The sequence below is a fragment of the Epinephelus moara genome, chromosome 5 (assembly GCF_006386435.1).
Source record: "Epinephelus moara isolate mb chromosome 5, YSFRI_EMoa_1.0, whole genome shotgun sequence".
Lineage (NCBI taxonomy): Eukaryota > Metazoa > Chordata > Actinopteri > Perciformes > Serranidae > Epinephelus > Epinephelus moara.
In genome coordinates, this window is record NC_065510.1 from 38,126,265 (window position 1) to 38,143,531 (window position 17,267).

The 17,267-nt window shown below is 40.4% G+C and overlaps 1 protein-coding gene across 3 annotated transcripts in view; it reads right to left on the reverse strand.

Annotated features, from left to right (window-relative positions):
* Positions 1 to 17,267, reverse strand: part of rab11fip4b (RAB11 family interacting protein 4 (class II) b) — a 59,093-nt gene that overhangs the window by 22,525 nt on the left and 19,301 nt on the right. For 2 of the 3 annotated variants that reach the window (XM_050044425.1, XM_050044424.1), the window contains exon 1: positions 10,492 to 10,949. The exons of the other annotated variant lie outside the window; for it this stretch is intronic. In XM_050044425.1, coding sequence (XP_049900382.1) covers positions 10,492 to 10,569 — 78 coding nt within the window. In that variant the 5' untranslated portion in view covers positions 10,570 to 10,949. Of the gene's footprint in view, positions 1 to 10,491; positions 10,950 to 17,267 lie in introns of those variants that run through there. 3 annotated transcript variants of the gene reach the window in all.

The window sequence follows — 17,267 nt, forward strand, 5'->3', positions numbered from 1 at the left end:
GTATTTGGTAGTACACCTGATGTACTACACCAAAATCTATTTTTAACTATGTTTTGCAAGTGAATATTTTCACATATCACTAGCATTTTTAAAGATATGTGATATGATGCCCTGTAGTCAACATGTATACCAAATATAAGGATGAATAATTCTATTTGGTCCAAATGCACAACAAAACTTTACTGAATTAGGAGAACTTACACTGTGTTGTACTTTGAACAACATTCATGTCTATGACAGACCAGATGTAAGAACTCTGCGGCTTCATAGCATTGCTCTGCACAGCATGCATGCTGCTGTACATGGGTTTTTCCCCCCACATTCTTAAATAAAATAGGAAGAAGATTTCTGATCTCTCCAAGTCTGTTGCTGCAGGGTCTGACCTAGTTAAAATACAGACATTGAATCTTTTCTGCTTTTCTTCCCGTTCTCCCAGGTGAGGCTAATGTCAGAGAAGAAAAAGATGAAGAAGACAAAAGAAAAATCCTGTCTCCTTTCCTGAGATAAGAAATTCAGGCTGACTGAACAGACTGTTGCTGTGTGTTTGTGGTCTATCTAAGTCTGGTAATGTGTCTTTATACATATACATATATATATATATATATATATATATATATATATATATATATATATATATTTAAAGACAATGTGTATGTGTAGACAGCATGTTAGTGTATGCTCTTTCTGTCTAGCTACCCTCTTAGCAGAGCCCTGTCCAGGTGCTAGGTTTGAAGATGAGCTTTTACACATCTTCATTCAGCACTGAATTACCCACATGTGACAGATTTATTAGATGTCAGGTGTGGCTGAATAAGCATGTGCCCTCTACAAACTCTCTCTGGGAAAATACAGGTCAGACACCTTCAGTGCCGACACAAAGACGGTTAGCCCAGATTTTCCAGCTACAGATTTTGTGCAACAGTTGTGCAGCATGAATAGTTATGTACGACACAGAGTAAGGAGGATGCTCTAACACAGCCAGGCTCTCGGAGAAAAATGTATTATTTACATCCACTGCAGCTGCAATAGAAACATAAGTGAGGAGAGAAGAGATAGAGGGATAGAAATAAAGAGCAGGGACACTTGTTACTCCTCTACGGGAAGCTCAAGAGATTCAGAGAGACACTACTACGTGTCAAGTGGAGAGAAATAAAAGAGACAGATGGAAGAGCAGAGAAAAGGCCGGAGACACTGGAACCAACTTAAAAAGACAACTTAAAGCACTACTATTAAATCTGTGCAACACATGCCTCAAATTTAGAAATCTTTTTTAAGTAATGGAAAATAATTTGATCTCCTAATTACGTTTCGGTTGAGCTTGGCGGTGACATTAGTTTTTCAGCAGTGCATAGATGAATGTTTATGTAACATGAATGATGAATATCAATCTCACCATGTTGACACAGTCCTGAAACTCAAAACGTTGAGTAATGTATTTGTCATGTTACCGTTGTTGAGCAACACTGTGAAAGATTACAGTATTGAAAATTGTTATTGTATTTTAATTACTGCTACAGTGCTAGTTGCTAGGGAGGCAAACATACAATATTTTCTTGTGTGTGTTTATGCAAGAGACAGATTTGGAACAAACAGGTGAGTGGGAGGTGAATGCTGCATTCAGAGATGCACTGGAAAGTTTATTTCAAAGTCTTCCCATATTCACTTGCAATCTCATTTCCTCTGACGTGACCTTTAGTCAAATCATTTAGCCACCCAAATTCAGGATGCAAATTCCTCATGGACATATGTTTCACTGGTGGGCAAACAGTAAAGGTTATTGTTAGGAAGTTCAGTGACACTGAATCATCGTTCTTCGGAAACTGAATGCATCATGTACTATGTGTACATGAGAGCAAGGGTGTCAAACATAAGGCCCGTGGGCCAGAATTTGTCTGCCAAAGGGTGCAGCAACTCAAACAGTGATGTAAAATGCTGCTTCAGAGGCTTTTCCACCCTGACCAGAGTACCGTTCTCTGTAAAAACAATGAATACTTAGAGTAGCAATGTTTCCACTTACTCATTTAGCAGCAGCGCTCAACTGCTGCCAAATATTATCACCAATTTCTAAAAATCTCCTCATACACATTAATTAACCTGCTATCCAGCAGCATACTGGCTGGATTATGGAGGTAACTGCAGTGTTCCTTAACCTTGTCTAGTCGTCCCAGGAGGCATAACCTGTATTTTTTGTCTCAAGGTACTTTATACTCATATATACTTTTTAGGTGTTAACCTTTTTTTCATATTCTACGTCCAATGTCTGAATATTATTAAGAAGTAAAAGTTCACTGCTCTTTAAAAGGTTACAATAACATTATTATACTATTATATTATCATTATATCAATGAAGGAAGGGGAACAATTTGGAGGTGTTATTCAAAGGTTATTATACAATGGTGTTACTGGTCCAGCCCATTTGAGATCAAATTGGGCTGTATGTGGCCCATGAACTATGAGTCTGACACCCCTGTTCTAGAGGGAATGGGTAAATCTTGTTGTTCAATTTGGAGGAAAAAAATAAAAGAAATCACCTTCTAAAAATTTTGAGAAAATGTACAAGTTTATTCTGTTTCTTTTATTGTAATTGTCTTCATTGTCTTCACTCTGACATCTTGTCTTTTCACAGTTAAAACCAGGTTCAACTTTACTGGCCAAGTATTTTTGACAAGACTAACTCCTGTTTTCAGTAGCTAATCGATGTTCTATCATGCAGTAACAGTGTATCCTTGTAATCAACGTTCACGCACGCACACGTACAAAAACTCCCATAGAGAGTGACAGGCAGAGTAATTACTTACTGAAATGCCAATTAATTTGAGGTTACTGTTCAATCTCAAAGTCATCAAAGACTCTAGCTCTTTATCATGTTGGACAACAACAACAGCAGCAGCGGTGTTGTTGTTGTCATTAAAAAGACAGACTCTCGATCCACCTCTCCTCACACCCCTTTAGTCTATGCTGAGTGCTGAGAGTCAATACCAGTTTAGTGCTGAACAAATCATTAATCTGCCCTCCTGGCACAGTGAAGAATTACGTGGATGACGATGCATTTCACAGCCTTATTGATCTACATGTAAAAAGAGGGATGGCTTTAAACTTAGCAGACCATGACTGGGCACGACTGGTACAACCTGAATATCTTATTTTCTCAGCTAAAGATGCTGCCAGCACAGGGAGGTTCCCACGAGTGTCTAATTTAGTTTCGCTCGTTTACCATGAACTTTTAAGTTGTTTTTGTCTTTACCCTGGCAACATCTAAATGACCAAAGGAGCTGAGGAGACAGCAGCTAATACCGTACATATCAATAAAAGAAATAGGAACCGAGAGAATTCTTGATGCAAGTTGATCTGTTTGGTGGTTTATCAGTTACAGAAGTAGCTGGAAAGATGGTCTTTTCATAACACTGGGCTGTCTATGCAGAAAACAGATGCATATACTTCTGAAATTGGTGCCAACTGACCAGGGAAAACAGAGAAAAAGGGCTGTTGGATTGCTTTTGCTCAAGAGGTTGAAAACCTACAACTACTAGAATGCACCATGCGGCACCGGACCAATAAATGCTCCTGCCTGTTGAGCACGAAATGCCAGCTTGTCTGTTTTGACACAGGAAACAATATGGCAGCCGGTTGGTAACAAATGATCTACAATTACAGTTAAAGCTAAACAGTTAAACTAAAATATGCTTCTGAAAACATTGGAGGCAAGACATAGGTGACGCAGTAACAAAATCTTGGTTTACATTTGATCGGCAATGCTTAGCTTTACCGTTTAAGTTTTTTCAGCCTCCATTTTTACAATACTGGAAACAGTATGGCACCCACTTCCTGTTCATCTTCTTGTATAACGGCTAAACAGTGCACTAAAAATATGTTTCTGGAGACATTTTTGGTGAGAAATAGGCAATACAGTAACGGAATATTAGTTTATATTAGTTCAGCACTGCTTAGTTATACAGTTTGATCAGTTTGGTCTCAGAGAGAGAGAGAAAGAGGGATGGTTCTCTCTTTCGATCTGCTTCTACTCTGTAGTGGCTGGCACATGAAAATGCCGAAGTATAATTTGTGGCAACAGCCCTAGAGCCAGAAAAAAATCCACCGGATGATGCAATGAGCACGGAGATGTGGGAGAACTACCCACATTGTTGTATCCCTTTAAAATGTTCTGCATTTTAAAAGTTTAAGCTTCTTGCCTTTTCAGAGACACATCAGTCTTATAAGTCTTCAAGCGAGCTGTGATCTCTATTGGGGAGGACCACCCTCTGAAAATATCTAAGGAACATTTTTGTGGTTTGTCATTTGAGCAAAAGTAGATTAAAGGAATAATGCAGCTTATAGGGCTTTAAAATGTGTTGTTCCTGTTGCCCATTTGTTGTATAACTAGTAGGGTGGTAACCATCTTGTTGCTGCACAATCACACAAAACAAGTGTTGTGCAAAAGAGAAGACAAAACAGAGATGGAGTGCTACACCAGTGTGGGGAGGGACTGGATGAGCAGATGCATGAACTGACATTGACTGGATCGATCCACGCTGATGAAGCTTTGATTTAGTGCGAGTCAGCGACTAGAGGATGAGCAGGAGAGTGAGGGACAGATTGAGAAAGGGGGTATATAGACGATGGATCAGAAGGAGAGAAAAGAGTGAAGCCGAGAGAAGGGCAGAAGGGAAAGAACAGCAGTCTCTCCACTTGTGTTTGTCAGTGCGAGCTCAGAGATGAGAGGCGTTTCTCTGCAGAGGCTTTACGTCTCTCTCTTTCTTTGTTCATTTCATCCTCTCTTACTCTTTTTCTCCCCATTCTTCGAAGCCCTGAGCTCCTCAAGTGCTGCCACCACAGAAACATTCACCTATAAAGTGTTTAATGCCTTTGCTTTGATATCCAGCGTTTTGACTGTGTTGGTGGTGGGTGCTTCTGTCATTCCGAGCCTCAGATCCCACCAGTGGGTAACAAGAGGCTCTGGGACAGGAGGGACATAAGAGGCTTTACAGAACCTTAAAATGATATTCTAATTCGCAAACATGTACAAAGGAGGCAGAAATGATTCGTCAATTATTTGATTAGTCAGTAATTTGAGCAATCTGTCAAGTGGAAGTGCCAAACATTTGCTGGTTCCTGCTTCTCAAATGTGGGGAATTGCTGCTATTCTTTATCACTGATATTAAACTGAATATTCTGGGGTTATTTTTTGACATTTCTTAAACAAATACGCAATTACTTGAAAAAACAATCAACAGACAAATCTATAATGAAAATAACAGTCAGTTGTAAACCCTAATGGAAAGGTATTACCTTTAAATAGTCTTTAGTTATTAAGTGATGATCAAATCCAAACCTATTTTGATTACTCCCGTACCACTTTTACAAAACTCTGTGATAGCGTGTGTGTGTGTGCATGTCGGCCTGCATGTCTGTATTATTCAGCTCATAAGGTATAAGCAACACTCTTCCTACACATCCACACACTCACACAGTACTAAAAGGGGAAGTAATGATGACTCATATTTCACGACCATTTTGTTAAGTCAACACTGTGTGAAACTTTCAGTAAATGAGACACACACACACACACACACACACACACACACACACACAAAAAAAACACCTGAGACTCCAAATTGTGAGGACTTTTAAATAAAGCCTGTCTTTCTTCCTGGTCATTCATCTTTCAGTCATAACTGTAAGTAACATAACACTGGGGCTTTAACACGAACAACTACACATGAATGAAAACATTACCACTCCGCACAGGTTTCAATCACAAACTCACACACATTTGTTTCCACCTAGTTCTAACCGGCAGCTGCTTGGATTACCAGGAATGTTGCGTGGACAAAGGACAATGTAGGGAGGGACTGGAGCCGTACACTGGAGACTGTGTGGAGGTATACTCAATGAAACCCAGTTAGATACACGCAAGAAACCCCACCAGGTGAGACAGTGTGTGCCTGTGTTTTCTGTTGTATGTCTGCATCTACTGAATGAAAAGAAAATGCCCTTTAAAAGTAGAAAGCCAAGAGTTTATTTTGGCTTCTCCTGACTTCATCAGGGGGAATTTTAAGTTAAAAATTTGGATTTAGAGTTAAGATTTAGAGTAAAGGGTTAAAACCATGTAGTGGTGACAGTTGAGGCTAGTGATGACTAAAAGAGTGCTGTCAGCCAAGATCGTTAGTTTGCTTCCAAACGTTTGTGTGTGTGTATGTGTGTGTGTGTGTGTGTGTGTGTATACAGTAGGCCCGTTAAACAAGGAGAACTTGAAATACATCCCTTTAGTACAAGTGATTAAACGGTTCTATTATGCTGTTTGTGTGTGTGAATCAGTGGGTGAAGCTCGTCTTTGATTACAAAGAAAAATCCCTGAGAACATGACAACACAATTTAGTTCAATTACTTGTGAATTACAAAGCTGCACGCAAAGCACAACATTCAGTCAATGCAGTTCATGTGCAAGTGTGGGCGGCACTATTTACACCATGTGTGTTACATGGCATCTTGCACGATCACATAAAAAGTGGACAGCTCTGAATACAGGTGTGAATGCACCCCGTGCGTCCTCAATGCGTCTTACGATCAGATTGTTCAGACCATATTCAGGGATGGTCTGGGACACATATGGCCACATTTTTTCAGCAGTGAGTACGCAAAAGTGTTCTGGGCCACATTGAAGGAACACCAACTCAAGTGTGCAAAACTTCTTGCATGTTTTGGCTTGCAGAAATAGAACCCTTCTGTACTGTTTTGATTTTGCCCATACGCCAGGTTTTTGCAAACTTATTCTTTCCATTTCCAGCAGACTAGGCATGGGAAGTGCATTGCTGCCTCTGTGTTTAAAAACAACAACCCAATTGGTCTTAGCAAACAGAAATTATGTACATGTTTATTTGCATGTAGAGCAGGGAAGTGAGATCCAATCACAAATCATCACTCGAGGCTAGGGCTTTCCTAAATACCATTTTTGGGCTCCGGAGTTTCAGTAATCATGAAAAGCAAATATTCAAAGCTTTCGGGGCCAGGGACAGCTGAACATGACTTTTCTATTTATCTATTACCTTAGCTCAGCCCCTTCTTGCCCCATTCTCACTCTCTCTGTTTATCATGAGAATACTGCTGCAGGAGTGTGAGCTGCACACTGGAGACAACTGGCGAGAGTCCCCTTGCATACACACAGTGACAGGGCTAACTGTTAGCATTGCACAACTAACATTATCCAACAGTTATTAACAGGTTTGACAACAGAATCAAGCTCAAGCTCATACAAACAGGGCAGATTTTAGACTGACCATTTGTCAGCAGGAGAGCAGTTCCGCAGACTCAGCGCTGCATCGAACTACAGCAACAGCTGAATGTCGGGCGGGGATCAGCTGTTGCTGCCTCCCCACCATCACAAACAGACTGTAATTCTGTGGGAAATGTACAGATAATATGTACAGAATTCAGTGATTACCCCGTGACAAATCCTTGTGAAAAAGAAGCACAAAAATGGCATAGCGCCAACAAAGATTTGAAAAAGAAAAAAAGATAAAAAATCCAGACATTCAAATCCCTAAATTGAAAATCGAACACCTACCCAACGAACGAATATTCAAATGTACGGGTCCAGCCCCAGTTGGGATGCATGTGAAGATGCATTCTGTTGTCAGGTGTGAACAGACAGACTGGATATGTGATACTGGAATAAAACCTCTCCAGAAGTTAAAACAAAGAAGAGATATGTTGTACTTTCTCACCCCTGTGCACATCAGTTACCAATCCTTGAGAGAGACTTAACTAGAAAGTAAAAAGGAAACTAAATGCTTTTGTGGGCACATGTTCCAAAAATCCAAATGTAGGCCAAACAGCTTCACTGACATATTGAAGAGTAATTAAGGGAAGCTGTCACACCAAGTTGGCAGGTGTGTGGGGGTTTATTAATCCATTTGCTCTCTACGTGCCAACCACCTGTTCTCAACTCCTAAGTGTTTGACAGCTACTTACAGTATGTTTGAACAAAACACGCTGCGGCTTCACATCAAAAGGAAGGAAGTCGGCATTCACCCACAGAAGTCAAACCAAAGTCATGTGAGTGTTTTGCTTTTAGCCCTACAACAGCATTGTTGTTCACCAGGGGCTGCATCTAATGATTGTTGTCATTCAAAAACAGTGACAAATGTCCCTCACTATCTCCCAGAGCATCAAGTAATATCATCAGATTTCTTGTTTGTCCAACCAGCAGTCTAAAACTCAATTTATATCATTAATCTAAAAGGATATAAAACTGAGAAAGCAGCAAAACGAGACATTTTAGAAGCTTAGAGTTTTGCCATATAATTGCCCTAAAAAAATTAATCAGTTATAATTTTTTGGCTGATTTTTTTGTTTTATTGCGTTAGGTCCTCTGATTCAGCATTTAGGATGGTTCAATCATGTCTCCCTTTTGATTTTTTTGATTCATTTTCAAGGAAAGGCACAACACTGACTCATATGTAGCAAACACTTGTCAAGTCTCAGTCTCATTTATTGTTCAAGTGCCACGTCTCAAAGTGTGTTGAGTCTAGCGTGTTGATTGTCCTTTCTGTGTCATGAAACTCATGCCCAGTGAAAAAGAAAAGAAAGTCTTTCTTTAACAAAGTGCTTTGTCTTTCTCCTAAAGGACTGCTTGTCAGCCCTCTAGTTGAACAGAGCACGTCAGTGTGTTGCAAGTGGCAGACCCTCAGCAGGTGGTCAGGAGTCTGCTTCTCTTCAGCTGTTGCATGTCATTTTAGAGTTCACATTTCGTGTTTTGTGCTAGAAATAACTAATTTAAACGTTTTCTCAAAGGAAAACGGCAAGCACAAGAAGCTCAGAGGCAATATATGGCTTTAAAACTGCAGAGCATTAACTCTAAGAAAACACAAATGCATTTGTGTTGATAAAATTCTTTGCTTTGTCTAGAGATTATTCTTTCTTCTCTCTCAGTATCGATGTATAACAAAGTATGACAGAAATCATAAAGGGCTGTGACTGTTCTAACTCCTGCAGATTAGCCTCCATTCATGCAGTACAGCTCAGTGCTGCATGTTAATCTAGTTATTCTAGTCCTGGTGTACTCCCTGTGCACTGTCAAAGACATTTGGCTGAAGTCTGTCAATCTTGTTTAAGGAAACAAAATCTAATTACTGTAAACAGCACCAATGTTTAACTATATAACGATAAGGACAATTATTTTAGTGGAAAATAAAACTCCCCTGTCTCTGGACAATCAACAGAGAATTTCCTGCTTGGCTGAAGAAGAGTAAATCTCATTATGTAATGTCCAGTCACAGACCAGGAGCATTCGAAACGACTACAGAGTCTGACGTCATGTGTTGCTATTGAAATCCCCACAATAAAAATAAATCTCACCTTGTCTTTCTATTTTTGGAGGAACAAAAGGATCTGGGAAAGTACAAAAAATACAACAAGTAGGCCTAAGAGTTGTACTGTCAACAGAGCATTGTGTACTTTTTTTTTTCCTAGATGATCTAAATCTAACATGTTTTAAATGAAGACGCTGTCAACTGACTGTCAGTACTTTAATTTTTTACTTCTAAATTATTTGCATCATGATGTCCTAGTAGTAAATTAAACTTATTTCAATAAAACACTAATTCCTAAGCCCTGTTATGGGTGTAATGTCTGCACAGACATTCAGTGTATTTGGTTCAAAACACAACGTGATTGTTATGGTGTAAACTTCCCCTTTTCCACCTAACTGCAGCCTAAATAAACAGACTGGAATAACTTGAATTACATTTTAGAGCACAATTATTCCAGACGTTTTCCAGACTGCTCAATATTAGTACTAAAGATGTTAAATACACAAGACAGAGCCTGAGCCCTGAATCATATCAGACTAGACTGTCTTACATTTATGTGCCAAATATCATTCCTGTTAGACCTGTTAACAACAAACCTGTTGTTCTCACATTTACCTCCATCTTCTCTGATCTATCTGTATCCGGCCATGCTATATCTGTCCTGTTCCCTGCACACTTCTTTTGATCTCGTTCACTCTCTGTCATTTCCTATCCTTGCAGCCACCCGCTTTCCAATTAATCCCATTACCATCAGAGAGATGTTGAACCGCATCAGAGCCACCAGTGACTGAGGCAGGAACAGAAAATGTTAGACAGGGATAGTGCAGAGCAGACAGTGATGAGAAGAGAGCGAACAGAAGAGACAGGACTGTGTAGCATGATGACACAGACACCGACAGCTGAGCAACAGAGACAGGGAAGCTGTGAGGCAGGGTCAACTGCATGCAACACACACATTCAAACACAAACTGGGGGACAATGGACTCTGCACTGGCCCCCCCTTTAACAGGCCAGCCACCCCCCCTTAACATAAACTATCTGTGCTGCCTTCATGTTTCTGCCTTTCTTTCACCAAACCCTCTCATCTCTCTGTTGAATCCCTTTTCTGTTTTGTTCTCATTCTGTCAAGTGATCTTTCATCACCCCCATTTTCCAGCTGGTTGGGTGCAGTCTGGTTGCTTACCCCGTTTACTAGTGAGGGGAGTCCATGGTCAGCAGTCCCCGTCTTTCCACCAGCAAAACCCTCATCAACTGAAGTCATCCACTGTTCCCTGATCACCGGGGCTAAGTCCGTTGTCTTGGCTCACACACAAACACAAACACGGCACACACAGGTGTTCCCTTCAAAGGCAAGAGGAGGAGGAAGCGTCGGGATAGTCCAAAGGGTGAGTCCCTGTTAGTGGTATAGTCCAAAGAGAGGCAGAGGAGCGGAGCAGGATGTATCGTTCACTTTAAAACACTGCACCGGCTGCCTGGCTTCTCTTACACCGACAGAGACTGCCTCTCTCTCTCTCTGTAACACACACACTCACACACACAAACACACACAGACACAAGCACAGACTCTGCACCTCACACACTCACACACTTTCCCTCTCTCGCTGACTGGTTCGCCGGCTGACTTGCATTCACACAGTGAGAGCTCAGATCAGGCAACAGTTGTTGAATTCATGGCCCCTCCTCCCCCCTCCCTCCCCCTTGCGGGTGGTTGCTTAGCAACTGGCTTCTGTGGGCGGGGCCTGTGAGAGTCCTCACATTGCTGCACACTCTGCTCTCGGCTGCCGCCTACTCAGGCTATATTTGCATATCAAGCCCTGCCTGCCTCTGTGTCTGTCTCTGCTGGGGAAGAGGCCAGTGCCTGTGTGGGCTGTGGAGGGGGGAGGGAGGTGATTGTTGTCACTTAAACTGAAACAGTTTGTCTTCAGTGATGCAGCAGATTCCTCAAGATGGGTCAAAAAGAAAAGACGTACTGGTTAGTCACAATGAAGATGGAGAAAAGGGGCGCGGAAGCATTAGAGAAAGGGAGGGAGGTGATGGCAAAGCAGCAGCTAGAGGCACTTGTTTATCCATTTCTCACAGCTCAAACTGTCTATGAGTTCAAAAACTACCTGTATCTGCAATTTGTCCATTAATCAATTAGAGGATGAATCAGAAACTATTTCAATGGATCATATGTTAAAATAAAATTTAAAGCAATAATGCCAAAAATACTCTGGTTCCAGGTTTTCCAGTGTACATATTTGTTGGTTGTGTTATCAAACGGAATATCTTTGGGTTTGGGACTGCTGGTCAGACAAAACAAGAACTGAATTTATCATACTAGAATTTGGGGGACAGAGTAATCTTGCCTTTAAGCCGGCAGCAGAGGTAGTAACAGCGCAGAGTCAACTTCTGTGTAAAAGGGACAGCTGTCAGGACAGGACTATAGACAGGACAAGTGTAAAGTTTTGACCCAGCACCAGGACTTTTAAAAAGCAGCTCGCAGCAGTTAGCAGCTAACTCAAGGCAGAAGAATGGCATCCAAAAACGTCCACAAATTGGGGAGACAATGAGGTCCGGGAGCTCCTTAAACTCTAAGCAGAGGGGGTGATCAGGAGATCATACAGTAACAGGGACAGTAAATAGCTGTTGTTGGTATGTTGTTGCTATTGTTTTGATAGAAAGCACTGTCAACATGTTATTTAATACACTAGATGTAGACACTGTTGTGTTAGATGTCACACCCATCACACCTCTTTTGCTTGCAGGAAGCTGGCCTGCTATCTAAAAATCCCACACTAGGGCGGCACGATGCTGCTTTTTTTTTGGATCTGTGCAAACATGCAAAGGCGGCAGCCTTGTAGCAGCCCTTCAGTACGGGTCTCTGTGTAAAAAGGGCTATAGGTATTGATGGGTAAAATCTCTGGTTAATCCAATCTAAGAGACCTACATGTTTGTGTTTTATTTGTTGGATCATATCATTTTAAGTGGAGAAAATCTTCATATATTTCATGAAATCCTTTCAAAAATTCAAAGTGGTCATTTTTCATGGTTTCTGAGAAGTTAACATTAGAAAGATAATATGTTGTACTGATGTGACAGAGACATGTGCCAAAAATCCAAGTCTTCATTTAAAAAAGGTAATTACTATTATTTAGTCATCAGTGAAGCTGATAAATAAACAACATTGATACTTTTTTTAAATTGACATGCTGATGAATGGAAACTCTAAATTCCCTTTGCACCAACCCCCCTTTAACTATTTTGCTATGGTATTTTTTTTTTAAAAGAAACAATTTTCAGCTTTGCTATTTCTACTACATTTCTAAATAATTAAGCGTTAAATCTATCCCTCAAAGAGACACCAGAGGTTTTAAATAAAAGTAAGGAAATATTCTGCGGTTGGGCTCTCCGTAATGTTTACCTTTTTTTTGTTGTTGTTGTTAGTCTTATCTCAGCTCTGCAGGGCATTTCAATCATTCTTTCAGCTGCCACTCTTTACTTTACCCCTCACTGTATTTTCAAAATTGCTCCTATTCTAGTTAAACAGTGACCAGACTCTATCAGAGTAACAAAAAACAACTTGGGAGTCACAACTGAAGAGACCAAGCTTCTTCTATTATCATGTGTGTTACTGCTGTTTGATGGTGTCTGTCCCTAGTGGAGCTATTTTGCATTCAAAATTCATCTTGCCTTAAAGACTGTCTACATCTTGTTAGCCAAGTGAAAAGGTGAATGTGGCTGGAGTTGACTATAGACAGGCTCTAACACTACATGATCATAATTTCAAGTAACTTTACACCCCTAATGGGACACAACTGAAATGAGGTCCATATGGACATCACCATGATACAACAGCAGTCAGAGTGCTGGTAGATAGAACCATTTTTTAACGACCAGTGTATCTGCGTCGGTGTGAAGCCATACATTTTTCATAAAGACAATGGGATGACCTGGTTTCATCTGGGGTGCACAAAGCAATACAGGCGGAGGATATGGTCTCATTTCTATAAAGATTTCCAGTAGCAATCTAAATCTCACATGCAATACTTGTGCTTCTACATAGGTATGGGAAAGTGTAAGATAGGTGAGCTTTTTGGGTGGGGATGCCATGTGCCATCTGATCGGACTGAATCTCTTTGTTTGTTCACTTTGTTCTGTTTGTTTACACACGATAAAGAACTGATCACAAACAAGATTATATTTCACTGTGAATCATTTCTAAGATATATTTGCTATATTGCTGCATTATTGCTTGACTGATCAAGCTACTATTATTATCCGCTCTCTCATATTGTCATCTGAGGACATCCCTGCCTCCCATATTTCTGTTGTCCTACTTATTTGAAGGACCTGCTCCCCATGCTGTGGAAACATAAATCACACACTCTACTGCCAACAAAACAAATCCCCCTCTGCTCTCTGTGCTATTTGAAATAAAAAGAGAAGGATGATAGTTTGTGTATTGTGGTCTTTTTCATCTGTATGCTATTTTTGTGCAGTTCTTGTATTATTATTTGCCCTCATTGCTGTTTATATATAGATTCATATGTCTTTAAATTTTATCATTGTAATGATTATAAAATCTCACAATTTTGGGTATATGAATGTCTGTTTTAAGACTTTTGTTTGTATGGTGTTAGCTCAGGTTTCACCAGTTCATGTCTTGTTCCAGTAACTAGACTCCGTCAGTAGCCCCTGGCAGGACCTGATGGAAGCTGGGCCAAAACTTAATCCTTCTAAAATTACGAGGAAATGTCAGTGAACTTCTTACCTTCTTGCTATTTGTCCCTCTCTTCCGCCTGTTGACATTTCAGTATTAATTTTATGACTAATACTCTGCATGCTGGCTAATCTCCATGTCTCATAGAGTATGTGTCAGAGAGCCATAGATGCTTGAGTCCTGTTGCTACATGTGAGTACTCTTACACTGATGAAGTAATGAGAAGAGGAGGGAAAGGTGGTGAGAAAGATGAAGAGGAGGAAAGAGATATGATCCAATTGGAGGGAGCCAAATAAAACCTAATTATGTGGAAAGGAATTCGCCCTTCCTACGGTCTCCTTTCTCTCTCTCTCTCCCTCCTGTTCTTTCTTCTTCACTTTTAAAAGATGTTGGCAGTGGCTCAGCCAATGGCCTGTGGCTATTTGTTTATGTGCAATTTGTTAGAGGGTTGGCCCCTTTCCCCCTTTTCAAAGAAGCCATTTACAATTCTATTCATGTCTACCTGCCTCATTCAGACGGCAACACACACAGTTATGGACCAAGGGCCTGGTTTTCACTACGTGCTTTCACAAAGTGTGAACACAGTTATGTTAATGCTATTCAGAGAGGAGAAGACATTATTGCGTTACTTTCTATAATGGTGTATAAAGGAGTGAAGAGAGGCGTAGTGTTAAAGTGATGAGGGTAGGTGTCAGAGAGAGAGATGGTGGTTGAGAAATCTGTACTATACTCCTCATAGATGAATGGACACAGGGCTAAAGCAAACACACGGACACCCTTAAGAGCATTCACACACACAGTAGTAATAAAAAAAAAAACCTAACAAATGTGCGTGTAGCAGAGTTCAGCTGAAACAGCTCTGTGGGGATTCTCAACCAGCTGCTGAGGTTCGCAATGCAGCAAGACGAATGACAGAGAGAAAGAGGGTGGGGGCAGAGACTGATACAGGGAGAGGAGAGCTGAGGAAGCTTACAAGAAATAAACGAGGCAGGGACTCTACCAACCCACTGCTTATTTAGGCCGAGTGCTTGAAAGTCCAAATGCATGCCCAGATTCACGTGCGGTACAAACATGCATTTATGCATTGCCGCACTTAAAGTGCACATGTGACAGGTACATTTCATTTCAGACCATTCGGCCAGCTGTTCTGCCATGTGTCCTTTGTTTCGCTGACCTCGGGTGTTCAGTATTGTTATAGTTGATTCTCCAGCCTACTGAATTCCTTTAGAGCTCCTGCTCCCTGACCAATCAGACTACTGGACAGTGCCACAGTCACAGATTTTATCTTTTAAATGACTTATAATTTCTGGCATAATTGATAACCAAACACAATTTAAATTTTATATGCAATAATTATCTATGATTATACAGGGTTGGAGGTTAGAAACTAACATCTGTTACTGAGTCTAAGATCTGACAACATGTAAGCACTTACTTCGCAACTTTGTGAAATTCACTATCATGATAATGTAGGCGGTGAGAGGAGGGGGTCAGATAGAGTGTGAGTGAGCAAGTCAGTGAGCGAGAAAGCGAGAGAGAGCGATTGAAAAGTCTGATATCTGCACTATTATTTCTGCTGCTATCTTGAGTTCAGTGGGCTTGACAGAAAAAGCGACACCATGAATAACTGAGTCTCAGTACGTGTGATTGAAAAATGTAGACGATGAATTTTTTACAAGAGGGGAGGACACATGAACAGAGGGGGGAAATATAAAAGTCAAATGAAAAGAATGACGGCAGACAAATACATCTATGCAATATGAATTTTCAGTCTAGTTTCACTGCAACAGGAGGCAATGCACACAGACTGTACACAAACCCAGTACAGACAGAGATAAAAATAAACATTCACACAAAGGTACATATATAAAAGGATATGAATGAATGCTGTCAAAAAGTATGAACAGTGATATTCTTGAACTTAATTCATGCAACAATATATACCATTGTACGTAGCAACCAAATCGCAAGAATAATTGGCTGCATTGTACATTTCTGCAAACCATGGATATGTAACATTTGTATGTTATTTTGTTGTGGTCATGTTGAAACTCTACGTTTCTTTACATTTCAACAATGCAGTGGTTAATGTTTGGTCGTGTTTAGGCAAAAATTCTCTTGGTTATGGTTGGGGTAAAAAAGATTGAATGCCTGATCTTGGTGGCACAGTCACTGCTGGAAACGTTGCAATATCTCTCTAAAAACAACCGCTGCTTAGTTTATTGGTCTTAAACAGTGCCTTGCTGTGGTCCGCAGCTTAGCAGCTGTCAAGCTGGGGTGTCAAGCCATCCACTAAGCTAGGCTGTGTGTCGACAGTTTGACGCATGCAGAAGTCACAAGCAAGAACAGTACAGTACTGCATGGATTACATGATTGCAACATTATCTCTAGATCTATTAAGAACAACGTATATTATCTTTGAAATATGAACCACAGCCATTACAAGGTTCATCAGCTTTCAAAGAGATGTTGGTAATTAAAATGCAAGTATCCAATAACACAGAATATTCTGAAGGAATCCTGCAGGTCAAATAAAGAAGGAGCCACTTCCCACAGCAGGACACATCTGTCTCTTGGTGACTATATGGCTGTAATATGAGTGAAAGCAGGCTACTGGGTTAGTTTTGCCTACAGGGAAAACTCACACACAGTTGTGGAGGTATTGATTACATTTCACATGGTGAGAATGCATCTGTGTATGGAAGCACACAATGTACTCTGACACAGTTATGAATGACAGCATCCAGCATACAATACGCTTTAGACAGAGAAGACGGTATGCACTTTAGGATGGTATGCAAACACACAAACATGTACTGTGGGTACATGTATAAACCAATGATGCAAATGACAGTTTCACAGAGCTCTCCACAGCAGTGGAAACATTTTTACTACAAGGGGAAAAGTTTGTTAAACAGATAAGAACTTATTTTTCCTACATTTTTCCTCTTCTTTCTTTTTATGCAAACTGTGTGTAGAGTTTTGACTTACAAATTCATATTGACACCAGCTGTTGGGTAAGAAACGACCTTAAGATAAGATCTTTGGCAGCATATCATAACTACAGTATATTTAGTGTTATTTCTAATTGAGTGTGCCAGTAAACCCGGAACTCCGTTAGCGCTTTTAGCACTTCCGGTTCTCTCGTCTAAAAGTCAATACGTTTTTTGAATGGGATTTTGGTAAAATGCCTCAGATAAGGTCTGTGGTTAACAAAAGCTTAAGCGAGTTTCAGGTTTTGTTCTACGACATAAGAC